This window comes from Pygoscelis adeliae, unplaced genomic scaffold (assembly GCF_000699105.1).
Source record: "Pygoscelis adeliae isolate BGI_AS28 unplaced genomic scaffold, ASM69910v1 Scaffold218, whole genome shotgun sequence".
In the NCBI taxonomy this organism is placed as follows: Eukaryota; Metazoa; Chordata; class Aves; order Sphenisciformes; family Spheniscidae; genus Pygoscelis; species Pygoscelis adeliae.
The window spans coordinates 2177778-2202019 of NW_008825433.1; the positions used below are offsets into that span (position 1 = coordinate 2177778).

Consider the following 24242-nt stretch of genomic DNA (forward strand, 5'->3'; position numbering starts at 1 on the left):
GCATTCTTTTAATGTCTTTAAAATTATTTAAAGACATACACACACATTCTGCTCTATCAGGATCACTACTGCTATTACTAGCTGCCTATTGCTAAGATTATTATTATTACTATTATTGTTATAAACCGGGGACACTGACAGTGATAAAAGAAATCTGAGCTAATTTCTATTAAAATTTTGTATTACTAAGCAGGTATAACTGAAAATATTTTCAGAGGTCCCTACCTATAAAGATTCAGATTTCCTAAGCAACACTGTTGTCTTATTGGCACTCCACCTAAAGTTCTATTGCTTTTTCCTTATTACTTCAACGGCTATAGAACCTACTATGCATAAGGAATCTCTTGCACAGACGTCAATTGTACTTTCCCTGGACCTGTTTTCATTGGTATTAAGACAACTTTGCATTTTTTTATAAAACTAACAGAACCACCAAAGATATATTTAAGCAGCATAAACTAATACAGATGATTTCTCTAATTTTTTCAGAATTTTGCTTTTGTATTAAAAATTTTACAGTGCAATATCAAATTAAAACAGAAATTAATCCTAAAGAGAGAAATCAAGCTGAAGTCCAGAGGAAAACATGACAGTTATGGAAGAAACTTACCGAGTTAATTACGGTAACAGACCCGCAATCTGTATGGCGCACACAGTTTTTAAGCATTACTAAACCTCAGCTTTCTTTAATTTCTTTATACAATGTAATTATTCAAGTTCCAGTGAATCCTCATTAAAATGTCACTGCTAACATAACTAGAGAAATTATTTTATTGCTTACAGTTATACCTAATGGTTTCAAGTTAGAAATACTCATGCTACGGGTGGTTGCATTTCTAGGCAGCAAGTGTTCCCAGGTAAGGCATGCGAGTCAGCACAACAACAGTAGTTGAACTTGTACGAGCTCCAGACGGACCGTCAAACACAGCTGAGCAGGATGTTTGGTGTGACCAATGTGCACTGAACAAAACCCGGCTAACGGCACCACTACTTCTGGCAGTTAAAGCTGCAGGGGGAGCGCGCCACCCATGGGAACCAGCTGCAATTGATGGAAAAGGCAAGGGGTGAGGGTCAGGAAAGTTCAGGTATTTAGAAAGAGGGGGAAGGTACGGAAAACTTTATTAGGCTTAAGTAACTCAGGCAACATTTCCCCTATTCCCTTCACTCATTAAGTGCTAATCAGATAAACTCAGCATACCATAGCTAAACGGATTGCTGCTACAAAAGAAAACAATGAAAAGCGAACAAGCTAATCCAGCATCTTGCAATATTTTCCTGTCTGTGCGTGACAAGAAAGAGGGCCTTAGTTTAAACCAGTTCAAAGAAAAACTTCTACTTACAGCTAAAATCTCTGGGGAGGGAAATCCCAGTAAAATTTTCAACGAATGAAAAATAAGCTAACCTACTAGCTTTAAATACATTTTATTTTTTCAAGGAAAAAATAAGAATGTCTTTCATGTATTAGCCTTTTTTTTTTTCTTTTCTTATTTTATACTTTTGAACTGGGCTAGGCAGGCAATTGGCATAAATCAATTATTTAAATTTTGGAGTTCTATGGCATTTCACATATTCATTTCGTTTCAACAAAAAAAGGGGTTTTTTTCCCAGAAAAGAATTTTTAGGCGTTTTAAATAATTTTCAAAGAGTTTAAAAAACAAAGCAAACCTTATTTTCACCGATCCAAAGGGTAATATTAAGAACACGATCAGAGAAAACGAGGAAGGAACTAACTAGAAACGCTTCCATCCGGTTCCTGTCATTCAGCCCCGAAACCACCTCCCCGGCCCTCGGGCCCGGCCCTCGGCAAAGCCACCTTCCCTCCCCCTTGTCACCTGCCCCATCTGGTGGTGGCACTCGGACACAGCAGGCAGCCTCAGGGCCGGGGCCTTGCGCTGGTTTTTTACGTCGTCACCTCGTGCGCGATTATAAAAATTACGGAGGGGAAATTACAAAAAAACCCCCAAAAAACCCACAACAAAACCCCACACAATAACGTGCAAATATCCAACGAAATGGGTAAAGCGGACATATCTTTTATTAGAGCAAGTGATACTGGTTTTCCTTGCGGCCACTGCCTGCCTTATGCCCTTTGAACATCAAGATTAAAATACCACTTACAATATCTTCACGGAGAAAAATAAAGAGAAAATGGCACCAGCTAAGCGCTGCAAGGAAGTGACCTAACTGCCGAGCTAATGCTACCCCTGGATAATGTAAAAAAACCAGCCACAGACATATTCATCTAAGTAAACATAACGATCATAACCTTGCTGAGACAGACACAGTACTTCTGTTAACATAAAAAAATGTTATTTCCAGGTGGAAGAAAAGTTACTGAAAACAGTGTAGAAGCGTAGAGATTAATTATCCGCAACTAACACTCCTTTTCTAAGCACAAACACAATCAAACTAACTCAGCAATAAGTCTGCACCGCGTCCCTTCGCTACAAATGACATCACTGAAACTCAGACTCACAAGAAACGGTAGTTGACAGAGATGGATGCCAAGTGCCTACATGGCCCTCACGTAGAGGGGTCCAGATCGAGGTGAATTAACGTTTTCCCTTCTGGTGTTCCAGAATTTCTATATGTACTCTGACAAGATAAAACTGTAAGGGGCATACCTGACCTGCTGCAAAAGGAAGAACAGCAGGTTGATCCAGCGAGTTTTATCAAGCATGTTCGCAAGCAACCTGAATTTTAATACCAAAAATGCGGAGAGATGCTACCAATACTTAGACTCTGGCAACCACAGCTTATCCTATATGAGGTGGATTTACAGAGAAGATTTAAAGTCTCAAATCAAGATTAAGCCACATTAGGACACTCAAATACAGCAAGTTTTGCCTTTTCCCTGATAAATTTCATGGGGCCAAAATCAGAATTAACATACATCTTCCCAGGCTTGTTCCTCCCTCTTCTACATCCCCTTCCACGTATCCCAACTCCAGAAAAACCTCTTATTTCATGTAGACTTTGGAAATGTGTGAGTACAGGGCTTACATTTAGCAGTCTAGGTCTCCCTTTTAGCAACCTAGTATCAACATGAAAGTTTTTCTTAACTGTAATTGGTATGACTTTGTGAAAAGGAGGAGAGTTTGTGATATTTACTAGTACCAAAGAATTTAATTCATCTGTTTCATACCCATTTTTCACTCCCTCCTCTTCACCTGAGACACATTCGACATGTAAGGTAGTATGACTAAAGGCTAACGTGTGGGTAACACAAGAGAGGCCCAGTGAAAAGAAGGTTCATTTCCATTCCAGTTCTAAATGTATTCTTGCGTCTCCCCATCTCTGCGTGGCTCAGAGTCCCATGCACCACGTCTTATTTCTTAGCCATCGACTCCCTCACTTACCAGTTTCACACACTTACGTATTCTGACAGTCTCTGCAATGCAGCCAGACCCTCAGGCTTTCTTTTTAATTTACTTCAATGAGATATCAATTCCTATGGAGGGAGATTTTGCAACTTAGATTACTGTTTATGACCCCTGTTGCATTACCCTTCCAGAGATCACAGTTTTGCATACCTAAAATTGTATCACTTTCCTACCATGGTATTTCATCTCTAAAAATGCATCTGATACAAGTTTCCATGGAAAAGTAAAGTATCAGTTTGATATCACCTTCCTCATGGTGGTGAGGGTACGGAAGCAGTGGCTAAGAATGTGAAAGACTGCCAATACACAAAGTTAAATGCACCAAGGTGCAAAGTGAAGTGTTTAGGTTTGTGGGTGCTTTGGGTTTGGTTTTGTTTTCTTTTTTTTTTTTTTCTTCTTCTTGGAATACAACTGAGTCTACGTTGTAGAAATTGGCAGAAATGTAGTTTTTATATTAAAAATTCACCAAAGCGCTGAAGCTGAGCTCCAGGGAAACATCAGATGTAGCACACACTTGTGTAGGTGACGCTTGTGAACACACGGGAAACAAACACATATTTTGGTAAAAAAAAAAAGCCGAACAACCAAAAGTAAGGACATTTAAGAATTCTGGCTTAATAATTTATTGCAAAACATACACTATACCAAAACAAGGAAAAATGCTGCTAAGGCATATTCACAGAAGTTCACCAGTAGAACATGTGGATGCCATGTTCTGGATTTCTGAGGCTGTAGAACCTGCAACTGTGTTAAATTTCTGTGTTCCAGAAATTTAACTTTTATTTTTATAACAGATATTTGTAGTCGTTATAGCGCCAAACACAATCTTGAAGAAATTAGCAGGATATAGTCTTCACAAATGTGGAAACAGAGTGAAACAATAGCTTTCAGAGATAGTAACACAACAATTCTCCTTGACAGAAATGTAACAGGGATCACTAGGTTGCCAGTATTATTTCCTCTGTGACCACTCTGGCAAAAAGCTTGTAGTAAATAGATCTTTTCACATTTCAAACCTACCTCATTCTGCACTTGCATGAGGATGCTGCAGCGTTTCACCAATGCACCGCTATTTCAAGAACCCTTTCCCAGGGTTCCCATCATACTCCTCCTCACAGGCTGGACTACAGACCTGAGCTCAGTCCCTTGCACAGGGCTACTGTCATGCGAGTGCCAGCACCTGCTACCTCCCTTCAGCGGGAGGCGCAGAGAAACATCATTTCTGCACTGAAATACTCCACTGACCTGCCCTGTGGAAAAAAAAAAACAACAACAAAAAACCACCCCCCCCCACTAGATTGTGATTTCTTTTTTCTTTTTTGCACACAAAGTCACTTTTATCAGATCTAATCACTAACCCCAGCAACCACACAGTCCTAATGCACGACCTTCCACCATCCTCTCATTTAAATGCTCTTTAACCAGAAATACACAAGAAGCTACACATCCCTTTTATTCGCTTACTACAGAACAAGTTACCACTTTTCAGAAATGGCTTCTGAATTTGCCTTTCTGTATTTGAAATTTTAAATTATTTTTGCCAAAATAATAAGTAATTTAAAGATAATTGACCAAGATTAAGCACAATTAACAACAGATATTGATATAAAACTTTTTTGGTTATCCCATGAATCAAATACAGGGAAAATAATTACTAACCTGAAACTCTATTATACCAAGTTTTGACTGAAAGCAGTATTTCTGGACAAGGTATCAACTCCTGAAAAATAAGACTGTATGATAGAAACAGATGCTTGTAGCTTGCAAGCTATCTGTCTCTTCTAAGTCTAAATAAGGGATAATTAAGGGCAGAAGGTTACAAGAATCTAGTGAGAAGCATGGTATGAATTTAATTTTAAAAGTTGTCATTAGTATGATAATATCCTGCAACATATTCTATAATTTTGAAGAGTTTTGTTTCACTAAAGAAATATTTTTATGCCATTGCACCCTACAGATCTGACAAATTATCTGTTACAATTCTACTACTGAGAGTAAATACCATTCACTTTTTTGTGGAAACTTTGTGTAAAATCCCTTTGCATGCACACGCCAGCCAACAGAGTAGTTCTTCCTTAAGAACTACATTTTTCCTGCTTCTGCACAGCTTCCCACATTTCTGCAAAATAACCAAGTTATATGGGTTTAAGAACTTGACTTTACCATGCTGGGTAGTAATATCACTTAATCTTAAAAGTTAATCCAGGAGAAACTTAATCCCGGTTGGGTCAAAATAGTAGTTGACTTTCTTAGGAACCATCTTCTGAGCAGTTCTTTGTCCTATTATGAGTGATTTTACCATCTTTTGTTCACAAGACACAAGAGTTACGAATTTCTACATTTCTGAATACTTTCTTTGTGTTTATTTGTGTCGAAACACAACTTTCTACATTTCTGAATACTTTGTACCTCTCAAGTAATAAAAAACACCTTCTGGCTAGATACTCCACTGTTACATAGAAGCCTATCAGTATCTTTGCAATCTCTACGCTTCGCCACTGAAATATGTTCTACCTGGGACTATCACTTCTTTCATTTTTTGTACACCAAATACAGCAAGTCCACTCAGAAGTATAAGTCATACTAGAAAAATCAAAGATACCCTAAGCATCAGTTCTAGCCCAGGCGCAAGCTTAGCACAAAATTATACATGAACAAAAGGGTCAATATTTTGAATTAGTCCTGGAAGTGAATAACAAATCTCTACAACTAACAAAAGCTAATACGATTTCTATGATTATATCCTTCTCCATTTTTTGGCTTACTAACACAGCTCCACCAAAACACCCAAATGGTAATTATTCATGTCCTCAGTGAAGCCAGTCCATGCTCTCCCATAGTGTTCACTCTCAGTGAGAGACCGTCGGCTCTGGAACCCAATTCCATGGACAACCTGTGAAACTTGTTTCTGCGCTTCTGAGTAACTCACATATACGTGATAAAGAAAAGCCTTGGGGGCAGCTGTTCACTTAAATTCAGGGGGAACATTCACTTAAAATTACTAGGTTTTCCCTTGATAACTTCACTCCAATCTAAATGAGACACGTGCTATATGACCCTTATCAGTGGGTAAGTTCTATTGAGTAACCCAAACTTAATGGCAGCACTAAGTTTGTTTGTGGCAAACAAACCAAAGCTCAACGCAAAGAATGACCTTTCTAAGTAAATGCCATGAACACTGGCCACATCTAGTAACCTTTCTGTTCTTTGCAAAGCCTGTAACAAATCCTCCTCGGCAAAAAAGGAGGTGCGGGGTTCCGGGCAACAGAAGAGAAGCCTTCTGGACCTCTTCCAAACTCTTGAAATAAAAACAGCAACAAACCCCCCCAAATGTAAAAACTTACTTGTTTTGCAAAAGAACTTAAAAGTGACTGTTTAGTTTTAAATAAAAGCACTATTAACATGTCTCTACGTTTTGTGTTTTCTGAAATTGTGAAGTTGTAAAGCGGTGCCACCTGAAGCAACTACAGCACTGAATTGTTCGCAGAGCACTTCCAATTAAAATCTAGATGATAAAGATGCCCCATGGTCCAAGACGAGCTGTGAGGATTCACAGCTATCATTCGGGAATCATTGACCCACAAAAGGATTTTGTTTGAGGCCTGGGAAAAACAAGGAAACCTGCAACTGGCTGATGCCAGCTTTCGCGTGTGAGTTCCTTCACAACTTGAATAATTCAGACCAGCTGAACAAAGCAACAAGTCACTTAGAATATTTACTCTGCCTCTCTTTAGGGTGGTCACACAAATAATAAAAGGTTACAGCTATATTTTCCTTTCCAGTGTTTCCATTTACTTCAGTTTTTTAGAGGTCACTATTCAAAAAATCTGAAAGTTTTTTGATCTCACTGGCAACTACAAAATTAAGTATGATCACATGTTTTCAAAAATCTGGATTCAGATATGAAAATTATTCGCAGCTGCAAAAGTTCATTACCAAAACCGACTGACTACTTCAAGATATTTTGCTCTGTTCTTTCTGCATATATTTTATCAAATTTAATTTGAGGATGAATATTGGTTACTTGTCAGTATTCTGATCAGTAAGTTGGCCATTTTTATTGTTGATATATTTTATGATACAGTTTTATAAAAAAATATAGGTGACCTACTAAGAAGATATATGGCATTTTTTTGTTCTTAACTGAAGTAAATATGAAAAGTAAGGCAAGACAGCTGAACTCTAGGCCTACATTAGCAAGAGTTTGCTCATGAGACCATTTCACTAAATTCTCCTGGTGGAGCAAAAGATACATTCTATTTCCCAGCCAGCTTATAGCAGTTCCACAAAACAGGAAGAAACCCTGCTCTGGAAAAGGGATGTTTTTGCCAGTATAATTCTGTCTACACTAGGGCTTTACTGGAACAGTTATGTCAGTCAGGGTGTGACAAAGACATATTTTTGCGGTAAACAGACTGTCAAGCAGCAGGGATAAGCTTCCAAAAGAAACTTTCAAAGAGGTCTATAGCCCTAATCCTTGCCTGACAGGCACAATGTACATTTCTAACGAAGAAAACTAAACCATAAAAAAGTGCCATGTTATAAAAAGTTCTAGAGAAGAATTATTAAGAGACAATATTCAAAAGCACAGCAGCAAGTGACCCTTTTTGATGCAGAGGAAAGGCAGGAAATAGTTTTAAAGACTAACTCAGCTCCAGGGAGGTGCTCTCTATTGTCTTAAAAATCCAAAAGTAATTGACCCTACATGTGAAAATCAGAGCACACGGCTAAGCTAGGGATATTGGACAGGTATTAAAGATATATATATATATATCTCAGAACTGGATGGCATATTTAAAGATATATATATCAGAAATGCTAAATACAAACTGAATTGCAATTCACAAGAGACATACGAGGCAATAAGAAGAGGCTCTATAAATACAGCAGAAGGAAAAGATACATAAATGAAAGTACGGAACAATTAGCAATGAGGAAAAAATTACAAAAGATGAAACCAAAAAGGCTGAATTCAATTTCTTCTTCGCTTATATTTCCCCTACCCCCCAAGGGTTAACTGTAAGTGGAGAGCAAGGAACAGGACCAGGAAAAGAACAGGCCTATCATTTAATCCTCACTCATTTAGTAAGCCATAATATATTAAACAGTTTAAGAGAACATTAGAAATAATGCATGAGTTGACAATATAGATAGCAGCTATACCAAACGTGAGTTAAAACCTCAGTTGTGCTGATAGGAAATATCAAAACCCTTCAGAAATAAGAAAGTACAGATTAGTAAGAAATCAACCAAAACTTTCCTTAGGCAAGGTCAGAAAGCCAGCTTCCTCAGCAGTAGCTAATACAGAATGAGATAACCTTACGTGAAAAATGAGAAAACTGTCTAACAAACAGATAGGCTTATCTTACACAGGCTAAGATTATTTACCTTATATAGCTTAAGAAACTTTTATGTTGGTGGTGAGACAAAAAGGAAGGATTTTGGTCTGAGACAGCATTGCTTTCACACTGAGTTTGCATTCATGCTGAGCTTCTCATCTGTGTATCTAATCTCCTATTACAGCCAATCGAGACCCTGTTCAATTCACAGGATCCCTGCTTGAACACAGGTGCCTACTGCCACCGCAGATGCCCTGGGGTTTCCCACCACTTCCAGCTGCCAGCCTGGAAGGGTACAGACCCCCAAAGGTCCTATGTGATATCTGCCATGTCATGCAAATATCCTGGCACACCAAATGGCACATGTTGCCTATTAAATGTTAACTCTCCAGCCCCTATAAGTGGAGGACAAGTCCCTCACTCACATGTAGACATATAATGGAGACAGTACAGGCGTCAATCTGGAGTTGGGTACTGCCCTTCATCTCTAACCTTAAGTAAAACTGGTACGCCATTCTTCTTTAAGTGACGACCCACTAGTGATCCTAGTATTTTTGTATATTTATTCTATTTTTTCTTTCAAGTTTTGTTTTCTCTCTTATTATCCTTTTAAACTATGGATTTCATATTACTTTCACGTATTATTTCTTCATGCCTTAATTGTATTGCACTGTTTTCTGTCCACACACAGTCTTAGTATTTTTGATTTTAGGCAAAATTCTGTTTGCATACAACTTTGAGAGCACAGTTTCTACAGGGAAGATTCCCTGAAGTCTTATTTCCTGTTCATGGGGATTAACATGTAAAATAATGTTTAGATAAACCACATAAATTTGCATCAGCCAGACTCAAACAATCCAGATCTGACATTCAGCTGACTACCAAAATCTCCTGGGTACTGCGGAAAGTCCCAGCAGAAGGGAAAAAGGCAAATGTAGTTGCTATCTACAGGAAAAAAAGGAAAGGACAGAGGTAGATTATGGACAAACCAGCCTAACCTGAAAGCATTCCAGGATAAATTATTCTGTAAGTGCAGAAGCATACAAACAGTTAATGCAAGTTTGTCATGAACAAACAGTATCAAACAAAAATATTTTTCTTTTCTGACAAGATAAAGAAGCCTGGAATATTAGAGGAATGCAACAAATGGGGTACAGCTTGACCTTAATGTGGCCTTTGACTTTGTCCTACCTGATGTTCCTCAAAATCTAAGCATGGAAATATCACTTAGATTCTATCACCTGTAGATGGTTGCAGAACCAGGTTCATGTGAACCTGACCACCATTATAAGTGTTCCACAAAGTTTTGTGCCAGGTCCGTTATCTTCCAGTAATTTCATTAATGAAGCCAATGATTTAAAAAAACCCACAAAACAACAAAACACTTTTAAAATAAAATTGTAATCTGGGAGGGGATGCAAGCATTTACAAACCTAAATCGCCTCAATAAACCTGACAAATGGTCTGAAATCAACATGAAATCAATGAAATGTGTGTAAAGTACTCTATCAAAGACAAAAAAAGAAATGTAGTTACAAAACAAGCCCATCTGGTTAAGCAGCAGCACAGCAGAAAAAGATCTACTGGAACCACAGACTGCACAACAGTTGGCAGGCTAGACAAAAACATACAAATGCCTGTCTGGAGCATGGAAGTCCATTCTGCCCAGTATTTAGAGCCTCAGTTAGAGTGGCATAACCAGGGTGGGGCATCACACTTTAAAAATTATGCATCAAGTCAGAAGGACTTCAGAAAAGAAAGACAAGCAGATAAAATATTCAGGGAAAAAAATATTATACCAAACTATTCAAATCTGTGGTGTCCATCTACATCACTAAAAGCCACCAGTTCAACAGTAACTGATAAAACCCTCACATTCACTTGCAACCCAGGTACAAAAAGGATGAAAACTGTAAAGCACACAGAAATCCATTGTCTGTTACAAGAAGCAGTAGCTTACAAAACATAAGATTTTCCTCTTAAACCTCTCAAGTAGGCTTTCTGAGCTAACCTCTGGAACACATCTCCTTGCACTCGTAATTCTTCCCTTGCTAGATGTGCCTGCCAGTACAGGATCTCACATCTGAAGTCCAGCAGACCACCTACATCTCCCTGAACAATACATAAGCTTCTATCAGCGTAGTTTCTGCCAGTGAAGTTGTATTTATACTGGGAGATTTTCTCAGTCTCATGGGCTGGGGAGGAGAGGAGGGAGGTAGGGAGAGGCAGGGAGAGGCAGGACTTGTGCTTGCATGTGATTTTGTGGTTGTTTATACACATAGCTCTAGCTAAGAGGGGTACACCAGCATTACCCTGAAGAAGTGACCATGGCTGTGGTCAGACAAACAGCAGAAATGGCTGTGAATTGCTTTCAGCAGGTGTTCAAGCTATATGGGCTTCAAATCACCTTGCACCGAGGAGTGATGCTCAGATGATCCTCTCCTGTTAGTTTTGCTGCCACAGTGGCAACCTCCAGCTGATAGGAATTAACAAGCAGCTGGGTAAGGCCAAAAACAAAGGCTCCTATCTTAAACTGCCACATTATAGCCACCTGGGGCCTAGGCTTCACCTCCAGGCAGGCATCATCATTGCTTCCAAGACATCAGAAAGAGCAAATGCAAATCTGTCTGTGACAGTGAAGCTTAGTCAAGATTCCCACAGCACACCACGCCTAGCACCCCATGGTTACAAAGTGGGTGTTCGGATCGCTAGTTGTTATAAACAGAAAGAGAAAAAGAATCATAGAAATATGGCATCGTTCACAGGAACACAGCGTGGAACAATAACATAGCCATCTTTGAAGTTTAGGAGAGAGAGACCAAGCCAGAGAGTCACCTAATTAAATGAAAACATCTGTGTCTAATCAAGTATCTAAACCTGAGCTAGCTGACATGTACTCCCTTTATTGGCAATGGAGATGTTGTCAACTGAACCTCAGGAGAAATTCATCTCACCCTAATGCAGATGGCCAAAATGGACTCAGATGAACTGCACTCCAGAAGCGGCCACTCCTTTTGAGATTGTGAAGGCAGCCTGGGATAAAAGGATTTGGTTTAGATATGTAAAAATTAAGTGAAATCCCAGCCTACAGGTGTAATGACAACATTAATGAAGAACATAGAAACCAAAATAGAAAGGAAAAGCTAACAATATTAGAAAAGAAATGAGGAGCTCAGTAAAATTGATTAATAAAATAAAGGTGAGAAACTATCAGCTAGAAGTCAGCAGAATTATCTTTTACCTGATAATGTTGATTTGATTAAAAAATATTTACACTTGCAAAGAGTTTCTTAGTCCTGGCAAGTCTAAAAAATTAATCCAAGTGCCAAACTTGGAAGAAAATGACATGATAAAACAAAAATTGAGAAGTTAATTGAAACTTCCATAGTCCTCTCATTGTCTATTTTCAATTATTAGAATTTACATTATTACAAGTAAGGAAAGGACAAAATACGAGGTCAAATGACATTATTTTGCAAAGTGTTGAAAGAGAAGGTAAATGGAAAACTATGGCTTCTCTGAGCAATAATATACTGCTTTAAGCAAATACTCCCTTCTACATTTCATGGTACGTACTGAAGTATGGTTATGGAGTTGTTTCCCAAGCTATAGTAAAAGCTTCACAGAATACTTCAGTGTAATTTTTAGCTGCAACTGATGATAACTGAGTTTCACAAACCTATGAAAAGATATTAATTAATAATTTATGAAATTGACATCAAACTGCAGCATGATAAATGTAACTTGCTGTGGGCACTATATAGAGCCAAAGACAGCTGGTTTTTTTTGTTGGATTTGATAAATAAGTATAACTGCAAAAATGCACACTTTCTCAAACTTACCACTGGTGACTCTCAGCACTCCTGGCATCCAGTTGAACAGCCTTTTCAGCTTTAATCTTTCCTGTAAATGGAATACAATATATTAAAGGATTTATTGTACTCTTCCACATTTTAGGCAACTCCCAAGAACGAAGCAACCTGATATACTCTAGCTGCAAAGAAAAAACTGCTTCCTGCTCTTGTAAACATTTAGACAGACAATGTAACATCCTGGCTTGACATCATTTACATACCCATACACACATATATAAATATGTGCGCATATATATATGGGTGCAATTTTAGTATTTTCTCTTAAAATCCAATTCAGATGCAGCTAAATCAGGGAAGGATTGGACTGGACTGCCAAAGGAGGCTGTGCTGTCTGTAAGGCTGAAGACCCTTAAAAGCAGGTTAGAGAAGCACCTGTCAGAAGAACCGGCAAAGCTGTTTCCTGCCTTGGGTGCAGGAATGAACTAGTTGAAGTTCCTTTCCAGCACAAAGACTTCCATTAAGTTCCACTTTTAACTGAATAAAGATGACAGTAGGTGATTTGATCAAACCCACACTCCCAGTAAGAAGTTCAGATGAGATGCTTGCTGTTTGCAAAGTCTCAGCTGCAACCAATTAAGCCACACTGACATTTCTGTATTGCAAGTTAACTTCATAAAAACAAAGAACAGCATACAGTCCTCCAACCCAGTGGAATGAAAAAAAACCCATGAAACTACTGCCAGCTCCCCCACAGTCTCAATCCCTCTGCACCACTTCCAAAAACCGAGACGAAAAAGGCTGCCGCCACCCACCATTTCATGAGAATGAGCCAAACTAGGCTGGTTACACCTAAGACCCAATTTCATTCCATCATTCTTTATCTCTCCCTGTCTTTTGCTATGTCATTATCTTTCATCAACTGAGGCTACACATAGTCACTGGTAAAAGCAAAGAATCCAACAACAGAGTTTACTGTTGTAATTTAGTTTCTGTCATAATCCTCGCTGCACTGGGCGATTTCCATACAAAGAAGCCCAGTTGCTACTAAAGCAAAGACCGTATCAATTAAGTAGCTAAGACAGTGCAAGTCTTCATGAGTATTTAGATGACAAAAGGATAGGGACAAGGACTTTGGACAAGCTGAGGCTGGCTATGGAATATGTAATGACAGCACAAAGGCATGACACTGTCTTTAAGGATGACAAAGGGCAGCCAAAACTGCTTTGTCAGTGATGTCGTCACTGCTGAGAGAACAAAAAGTAGAAAATGGGAAGAGTCACAAAAGACAAAATAACCTGAACTTGGAATACTCTTATAAAACCTGAATTTGGTGCAGCAAAAAAGGGAGAGGCAATGGAGAAACAAAGGGGAGAGAGAAGTATTCCCAGATACAGGCAAAAAGGATCACTGTAAGAACAGTGTGTTGACTGGAGGAGAGTGACACAGGTAGAAAAGATGTAGGTTTTATTGTAATAAAGAGAAGGCGGCCCAAAACAAAAAAGGAAATGTACTGTACCTCTAGCCAATATGCATCCAGACAGTGAAAGAAAGGGCAATGCTTTTAAAAGCAACAAAGAAAAAGTGCTGTGAAGAAGAAAATCAGAACCTTGTTGAGGTTAAGCTGTCAAACAGGACACATAGGGAGAGATGCCTGGAAGCAACATCAGTTGTCACACATGACTCCTGTTTCTGGTCAACAGTTTTTCCAGACTCACAAAGTTTCATCCCCACCATCACCACAAAAGAGGCTGCTGATACGCAGGAGCGCTCCTTTGCCACAGGAAAGCAGAAAAACAAACCTTGACTTTGCCTTGGCACTTATTTATTCCTCTCGCTCTCCCAAAGATGTAATTAAGAAACTGTGCTGACAGCATCTGTCTTTTTTCACATTCTGTATCCATCCGATTCTCAACAAAATACAGGATTTTAAAGCACCATCCAGAGTCAACAGCCTTCAACTGTGACCCACAATACTACTTCTTCACCAATTTTGGATCTCTCCAGTGAGGAAAGAATGGACTGAAGTTGTATACTGTGGCAGTTTATTGCACAAAACGTTATTATTACAGTACAATGCTCCCATCTATTGGACTGGAAATTCCTTGGATTGGAAAACTTAACCAAAGTTCAAAGCATGTTTCACTACATTCAGATGGCATTCTACATAAACATTTTTCCTCTGCTTACCATCAGTAACATATTTCCTCTTCTCCTCAGCATCAGTAGTCATCTCAAAGAGATCTCCATAAGCGCGTGCAAGTCTCCAAAGGAAGTCCACACAGTTTTCATACTGAAAGAAGAGGACAGCTGGGTAATTAAACTGATCAAAATGTGATTTAAACAGTTTCCTTTCATAATGGTTAAAGCAGGTTATTGGAGCATGGCATAAATCTTTGGTTATTTTGCATCCTTCTATACTATTTTTAGTTTACATGAGAACCAGATGACCCATTTTTCACAACCAAAGGAGAAGAAAGCTTTTGGAAATACCCTGGGCTGTCTAAAGATGTTTTATTTCATAAATCAGTTTTAAAGTTCTTTTATTATAAAAAATAAAAAGGTAATGCAGTAAAGCAAAACAGATCCCTGAATGATGCGATGTATACTTTCTTTAGGTATGCCACAAGCACCACATTCGCTCGCAATTAGTATCTCATCTACCTTCTGGGGTATTTCAACATGTAAATGAAAATATAATCAGAACTAATGTTTGCCAAATCAGAAGAAAGTGGTACACTGAATTAAGCACTGTACATCAAACCACTTTGAAATTTTATCTGGAGTTACACATGTGCACAGTAAAGTCAAAGGAAAAATTCACATAAAGTATACCAGAAAGATATAAGCAAATTACAGGCTTATAGTTTGATTTCTTGAGAACACTTGGTCTGGTTACTACTTAATTCCACAGGACGTTCTTACATAGACCATTCTAAAACCAGCAAAATAAGTATCATTTACGTAGAAAAAAAGCCCATGATCTTTCTTTGTCTCATGCAAGAACACATATGTCAAACAAAGCCTCAAAGTTATTGAGCCTGGATGGGATATAAAACAATAAAATTTCTATGCTTACCCAGCATGAATATTGACACCACCTTGAAATACCTCTTTTTCACTGTTTTTTTAAAAATACACATGAAATTTCATCTTCCATTCCTGTGTGCGTTTTAATGCTTGTATTAAGGAAGTTCTCAAAAGCAGTGCAAAGCATAAGTTAATAGCAACATAATATTAAGTTTACCCATTAATACCTTGTCATCTTTCTCAAGCAGCAGCCTGAAGCCCTCCTTTTTATCATCCTCTGAACCCTTGTGCAAATCGTCCACCTGCTGTAAAAGATTAAATAACTCTTCTTCTTCTTCTGAATTCACAATGGCATCGAGTGATTTCATACATCCCTTTTCTTCCTCGGAGTCTCCTTCAGAATCAGTATGAGCTGTAAGATAACTAAAATCACAGAAAATAATAACCATCTTTTCTAAAAATATTGGTAAAGTATTGTTAAATTCAAACGCAAAAATTCTGGAGCACAATTTCTTCCAGTTGTCCAACCTTAAAGGAGTTTTTATTCGTGGTATCAACCTTATTATTATTATTATTATTACAAAACTGTTATCTTCAAAGGGACAGCACAACCATATTCCAAACATAACAGGCAAGTAATTACACTGTCCTGCTGCCTAATACTGCATTAAAAAAATGCAGATACATATTAGAAACACATGTATCCTTGTGTTTCAAATGCAGAACACTTTAAATCATTCATGTGTACTAAGACATGCTCTGTAACCCTGAATAGGCCTCTTCAACTCTTTACCTCAATTTCCCTATTTTTTGAAATAGGAATGAGCTTGCTAACCAAAATGTAAGTGCTATAAGAATCACTTATACAATGTTTTGTTAAACACTTGTAAGATCCAAATATAAGCAATAACATCACTGTTACCAATTTCTTTACTTATTTCTTTTGAACATTCTGAAGGTCAGAATATCTGAAACTGGGAAAGAGCTTATATTAATTCATTATGCTTAGTGCACAAGTAGTCAGCACAACGCAATCAAGGACAGAGAAATATTTACAAAAGCCATAAATACCATGAAGACATAAGCAAGTGGCCTTACTGTCCAAAGTGAGCATACATTAGGGTCCCCCAATTTCATATAGCAGCAGCTGAATGGCATTATTTTTAAAAACTAGCTTTTTACTTCTGTACTAAAAATGGACGGAAAAGCTTAATCTTCTGCATTTCCACTTTTGAAAATACTGTTCTGATGAGAAATAATAATGTAAAAGTATTAGCTGCCAGGTTCAGAGATTTTTTAAATGGTAACTACGAGCAGAAAAAACATGAAATGTACTATACACACTAAGCAACCGTATAATCGAAGTAGGCCATGACAGTCAAAATATATAAAATCTTTTTTTTTTTCCAGAAATATAACCAGTATAGAATGTTAGCAACATAAATGGAGGTTAACAATCATGGCTTTTAAATATTCTGTTTTCAATACATTGCTTTCGGAAGTGACCAGAACTAAAACACAAGCAGATATACTTATAGCCTGTAAATGAACAAGTACAACTGCTTATCAAGCTACAGAAGCACTAGATGTGGCATGACAGTTTCACTGAAAAGTTAACCCTGGACAGTTAACTGCAAAGTAATATGGGAAAGAGGAGTCAAAAATGCATTTGGATAAAACAATACATACATAAACCATGTGTATGTGTTCAAACCGAAAAACAACATGGAGCAGAGCAGAGATGGGAAACTTCATAGATTCCTACAGATTTGTTTTACATAATCTTGATGATGCTCAAGTTGATGACACATCCTATGTTGTATCCTGCAGAGTCTTTATTTGTAGGTCACTGAACATTTATTTTGGTTTTCTGAAGCATCTTTAAAAACACAGCATCTTGTTCTTCCGTAGTTATTTTGAAGTGGGTGCAGAGCTACGTCATATATAGGCTGCATTTGTAAGAGCACTAACTTGACCAAACGTGCAAGGGATTTGGTGGGAGGGGGACAGTCTTAGCTCCAATACATAACCCTATGATGTCAAGTATGTTTGGAAAGTACCTTTTGTCACATGGTTTGGATGCCCACCCCCCAGTTAAAAGATAAATGCACTGAGGGTTTGTGCAATTACCGACCTAAAATAAGGGCACTAGATAATATAAAGTACCAACAACTAAGCAGTAAAGGCAATTTCAAATTCCCATACAATACTGCAACCATAAGACTGCTTAGTTACAGGAATTTGGGCACTGCATCAAATGCTACCTAAGCAGGTAGATACAAAAGTAAGGTATCAGTGTTTGGAAGTCAATGTTGATGCCGTCATTTTTATCTTGGCTGCATAAACATCTGCTAAAATTTCTATGATCACTACTGTTCCAGTGTTAGAAAACAGACCAAAGTGATCATTAGAAAATGTTACTATCCTAGCAAAAATATAAAGGCCAAGGTTGGGCTGACAGCCAAGCCCTGTCATTCCAAACAAGCCCAGCAGAGATTTCCAGCAGCACTGTATCAAACTGTCATGGCCAAACATCAAATCCATATGACATCAGATAAGTCACATGAGAATATTCACTGAGAGATTCAAATGGAAAAAGTGTGAAGTAGGTCACTATCTAACAGATGATGTGAATCCATAAGGAGTTAATTATAAAATATCATGGAAGAATAATCTTTTAAGATCAGACCACACTGCATCAAGCCTTTCCTCATCCCACCTCTCCTACAGAAACATGATCTCTGGGCCACATTTGTGCTGAGAAACAGCAGAGAGGACAGCTCATTTCTTCCCCACTCCCTCTCACCTCCACTGTTCTCGGAAATTCTCTCCTACCTCTTCTATTTATCCGCTTTATGAATCCTCAAAGAATTTAAATGTGGAGCAGACCATCTTAAACCATGATGAGAATGCCATAAATTTCAAATTACTTGTTGATTGCATGCTTTAAAGAAGGCAAAACAACACCTATAAAACAACCTGTGGGAAGTGAAAACCACAACAGTAAATAACTTTTTTCAGTATAAGGCAATGCCAGTAATTCCTAGGGACTGAAACAAACCATACAACCCTGTGCCTGCTGACATAGATGAGAAGACACTGAGCTACACTAAGGGGCAGGAGTTTCTACACAACCAACAGAGAAGAATGCCATTCTCAAACAAAAGAAACAAAATGTTTGAAATTTTCTCCAAGTTTGGTTTGAAGTGAATAGTGTTTTTCATGGGAAGGCCAAAAATTAAATGTCCTGATACCAAAACGTCCAAGGGAGTGCAAACAATTGCTAGTGCTTAAGATTGGGCATGCTAGTTACGCCCGAGATGCGTCAGCATTTCTCTAAATTTTTCCTTTCTTTCCTCAGAACAGTAACTTCATAGTGCCTTCAGAGGGTCCTTTCTTCCTTGTCCCTTCTTCTTTGGCTCCAGAACTGACATTGCTGCATTTTCCACAGGAAAAGCACCAAGGTGACAGCCAAGGGCTTCGTGACTTATTTGTGATGAGTTCCCACCCCACTAGTCACACACGCCAGGCAAACTCCTCCATTGCTCAGGAGTCATGGGGGTAAAATGACAGCAAGGTAATTTAACCAAGTATAAAACACTAAATATCACTTCAAACATTGTGGCAAACTAGACATAAAGAATGTTTTTCTGTTTTGTTTCTGATGATGTCCATTTTCTTACTAGCTCTCCATTCAATCCTTACCATAGCTGAAAAGTTTTAAGCATAAAACCATAACATGTTAAGAAGGCAATACAGATTTTTAAAAAATAAACAGCTTTTTCTTAACAACTTGGGTAAGCTGTCCTTTACCAATTTGAACTGAAGCCAGTTTTATTACAAGATAGGAAGTCCTTCCAGCTACTTAAGGACAAAATAAGAGTGTAACAGATATTATTGATATAAAACTAAGATAAGAAGAGCTTGATAACTGACTTCAACAAAGCAGCTAGCAGGCTTATACCTCTACTCCTTCTAGAAAAGCATGTTATGAAGAGCAATACTATAAAAAAAAAATCAGTACTAACACAAACAGAAGTGGAGATTCTTTTTAACACAGTTTAAAAACTCCAAGAGTCTAAGGGCTGATGACACTAATCCAAAAGGGAAATTGACACAAAATGAGGAGGAGTCATTATGGTTTGTTTTACAAATATTTCATGTAACAACACTAACATCTGCAATTTTACCTGGTATTTTCCTGCAAGAGGTTTTACCAGCTGATAAATAGAAAAGTGAGTATTTACATGTGACAAACACATTGACCAATATTTGAGGAAATGGAAGAACTTTAAAAATGTCTACAATCAGTGCCAACTTGTTTTCACCTTTAGATTTTATTTAAAAGAGAAAAACAGTAGTAAGAATGTGAGGAGCAACGATCAATCAACAGGACTCGGTTGGATCACAAAGGACTGTTCAAAGTTCAAAGAACAAATGGAACAAATGGAAACTGTGCTGGAGACTCACCACACAGGTTAAGCTGTTCAGTAAATTCAGGCACCTAGTACTGCATCAAGAAAAAACTGAGTTACACAGTATAAAACACCGCTGTGGTATATACTCACTTTGCTGGTTCAAAAACTGTGTTGGATTGCCTGTAAATTGGCAGACGCTGGGCCTAACCAGGTATCATCTGTTCACAACACTTCAGCTTTTAGACAGATCAAATATCATCTGTTCTCTCCCTGCCAACTTAAAAAAATCACAAGCTGACACAAACACCGTCTCATCTACTCCAGCTAACTCAATAGAAAGGTGATTCTGTGTCACAGACCGCTCTGGATCAAATTTGCACTGTATGACCCAGCAGAGTGCATATCCATCAGTCATGACAAGTGGCCTTCAAGGAAAAGTTTGGCAAACCAGATTCTTAGGTCAACTGAGGGTTGCATTGAAAACAAACGGGCAGCAAAAATAAATGAAGAAATGAAGAAATGGTAAGTGAAGTGATACTCAGAAGCAGGCAAGGCAAAAAAAAAATATTAAAACTATTTCAAGGAAAAAAATATAAATAAAACATCTGTAGGAAAAGGATTTACTGCAGTCAATCTTTCTGGTGACTGATGCCAAATGTAATTTGAAAAGCTTGGATGCCAGGCGAGCTGAAGGCTGGTGCCAAACATGATACTGATGTCAATGGTTCATCACTGCTGTATCAGGGAGGAAACAGCTTTAAAATCACAAAGAGGAGAATCAGGTGACACTCTCCATCCCAGGTGATCATCTAGACACAATTTATTGTATTTGTAAATGAATGAGTGCTTGTTACACGGTCTCAAATGTTAAAGATACAGGTTTTCACTAGTAAATGATGGAAACTGAAACAAACTATTAAGAATAGAATACAGAAAAGCACAGACTAGAAACCGTAGGCTCTTTAGCATTCAGGCAATGTCCCATCCATTCAGGCTATCTGTCAGTATGTAAAAATATATCTCACTTATTAAAAAGCATGTGATATTTTTCCACTTACAGAAATATATAATCTTTGAAAGGCAAACTAGAAAGCTTCTCTTCCCAAGGCGTTGAATACCAACAGTGATATTGAGAATATGACCAGAGCAGATCAAAGCAGTGAGGACCGTATCAGAGACTGCCAGCTTCAAATATTTCATGGAAAAAACAGGTAGTATTAAAAGCTTTTCTGGAAGAAGTTTACAAATCTGAAACCAATGTAGTCATCCAGCACAAGCCCAGAAAACTCTTAAGATTACTTTGTCTGTCAATTCCCAGCATGTACCCATTTGTCAGTTAAAACCGGAAGTGCTTAACACAAGCAAAATCCTATCTTCTAGATCATGAAAATACTGTCGAGGCAGTGAAACATGCTGCATGTACTTTAGATAGAATACAGAAAGCGAAAAAATGTTTAATCAGTAACAAAGAGAAAAATTATTTCTCTAGCGCACAAACTAGCAACTGAATGCATTATTGTGTGTGGAATTCACCACAGAACAGTATGAAACAATGCACACAGTGTTATACCTACAGCACATGAAGTGGTGATGCACATTAAACGGAAGAAAATGTGTGTTGTTATCATCTCTCATGGCAAACTCTCATAGAACATGCATCACTGTCATTAACGTTACATAAGACCTCAGAAAAAGCTATATGCATTGCTATAATGTGTATATATACAAAGCTATATATACACATTAGGATTAACATTTGCAAGAGGAAGAAAAAAAATACAAGAAGAAAATTACTTAAATGAAAAAAGTTATCTTAAATTTAGAGAAGATATGCAAAACAAGCACATCAAGTACAAGGTGTTAGTAGGAAAAAAACACCTCTTTTCAAAAGGGATTAAAAAATAGCATTGGAAAAGCACATACCCAAATGACTAACACTATCTATAACCTTGAATTATCTTCCTTCTGACTGTATACAAATACTTGCCAGAGAAGGCCTCTCTTAAGGACACATTCAAAGCTCTTGCACACTATAATCACTTGTATTGGATCATCTCATCAGCTGCTTCGTCACACAGAAGAACCTGAACAGACAAGTTTCCTTGGCTAGTTTCCAAACAGCAACACATCTCTCCTGACCAGAAAACGGCATCTTCTCAAACGCTAGGTGTGGAATAACCCCTGTATTGCATCTGTGAACCTGACTATTCATAAACCGGTCCTTTAGCCTTATCTACATCTCCAAAGATTTTATGCATAATATAAAGGCCTCTGCAAACCAACTAGTGGGTAAAACAATCTGAGAAACTAATAGAACTGAAATGTTTCTACACCATATGAAGGGGAATGTCTTTGAATCCCCCTGCCAATACTGAATACTTAAAATAAAGAACTGGTTCATAATAGAACTGACAGGTCTCAAAATACAGTATCAGAATATAAGACTTGTGAAGGATGTGGGCTGGGATGTAACACAACAAGAAATTCTGCCCACAGGAACTGAAAATAAATTTGGAGGAACTCTTAAAAAACAGAATTCCATTAATTATTATATGCAGCATGTTGCTGTCTTCAAAATATTACAGTTAATTAATATATCTTTAAAGAAAAAAAGTGACTTAAGATAGGCAATTTACAGACATAATGCTGCCTACACAGGTATGTATAACACACTGAAGAGATGGTTCAAAAAAAGCAGTTGCTATAAACACACCCTTATTAAATTGCATATAAGTATCTAATCTGATTGTATCAAAACAAAGTTGCAATTACAGGAGAGTAATGTCATCACCATTTTTACATTACTACTGGAGGTTATATTAGGTAACGTATGAAAAGACAAAAATATAGTCCTTCTCCTTGGACTCCAGGTACATCTGATCCTTCAGCATGTTCCTCAACTCACGCGTATAAAAGATCCCATTAACCACAATGGGACTACAAGATGTGATCAAAACTAGGAACTTTCTACCTTACTGAGTCAGTACCCTAAATCCCTCATGATTACTTTTTAAGCCACCCGAAAGTGTATACAACAGCAAATATACATAAACATACTGCCATTTGTACATGTGTTGCATTCGAACATAGCTTTCATAGCATGTAATACCTTTAGGCAGAACGCTGTAATAGCTCGTCTTTAAGGCCCATAGAAGACAACTATCACGAAAAGCACAAGAGCATGCGTACAGTTTGAACAAATTCTGTCAGAGACACAAGACAAGACTACTTTCTTACTAGAAGGACTTTTAAAATCACACCATTATTCTGAACTTGTGCTCTCATTGCATAGCGATATAGCAATACCGTATCAGATTGTTACCAAATACACCCTTAAAAATCTCTATTATGCTTGGTGTCCAGCCAACGTCAGCTCTACTGCAGATTCAGAGATGGTCACCCAGAGTTTTCTCTGATCTAAAAAGTACTAATCTGAATTTTGGGGTTTTTTTCCCCCCCTGAATACAGAGAAATATAAAATACACATAAAACTTTAAAAGGACTCCTGTCTACAATACAAAGTTTCACAAAGATAATGATGCAATTTGTACTGTATGTGTACTGTAGTATATAGAAAATATGATTGACTCACCCTCCTTCACTTTCGGCCTCCTCAGAGCTGGTAGTTTCTGTTGCACCAGAAGCTGTCTCAGCTTTCCTCCGCTTTGCTGCTCTGTGTGATGGGCTAACTCTCTGAACACCTCCCTTCCCTTGAAGCTCATTTCGAACAAGCTCTTCAAGTTTTGGAATAGCTTCTTTCAGAAACTTCACCTCTCTCTTCAGTTCGTCCACACTTATTAGCAAGCCATTCAATTTTTCTAGTATCTGCAGTTGCCTTCCGTGTAAAACCATTACTACTCCTTGCTCATTAGGAGCTTCATTTTGCAAGCCCACAGAATTAAGCCTGTTACCTACATCTCGGAACACAGGTATACGCACAGATGCACTGGGTTTTCGGATCTTACGGTACCAAATCAGCATCAGGCTTATTCCAGCAGTCCCTGCCATTATGCCCAGTATTAGTCCTTTATTTTCGAAGGGAGACATTTCTGCACTCTCCTAAAATTGTGAGACAATAACAGTCGGGAGTTAAAGATTTTTTTCCTACTCTACCTTAAAGACTTACTTTGCTTTTAAGTCACGAAAGTGTAAGGCTAGAAAAATTGGCAGATGCTGCAGATACAAAGTTACAATACAACTCTAGCAGATTCTGCAATAAAAGGCTATGTGCTACGACAGCAAAATCAAGACAGTTGTGGG

General features: G+C 37.9%; 1 protein-coding gene across 2 annotated transcripts in view; it reads right to left on the reverse strand.

Moving 5' to 3' along the window:
- Positions 1 to 24029, reverse strand: part of RMDN2 (regulator of microtubule dynamics 2) — a 49129-nt gene extending 25100 nt beyond the window's left edge. For both annotated transcript variants that reach the window (XM_009331047.1, XM_009331046.1), the window contains exons 1-4: positions 23575 to 24029; positions 15792 to 15987; positions 14725 to 14827; positions 12565 to 12625 (exon numbers count right to left, since the gene is read on the reverse strand). In XM_009331047.1, the coding sequence (XP_009329322.1) occupies positions 12565 to 12625; positions 14725 to 14827; positions 15792 to 15987; positions 23575 to 24029 (815 nt within the window). The remainder of the gene's footprint in view (positions 1 to 12564; positions 12626 to 14724; positions 14828 to 15791; positions 15988 to 23574) is intronic.
- Between the last annotated feature and the right edge of the window lie 213 nt (positions 24030 to 24242).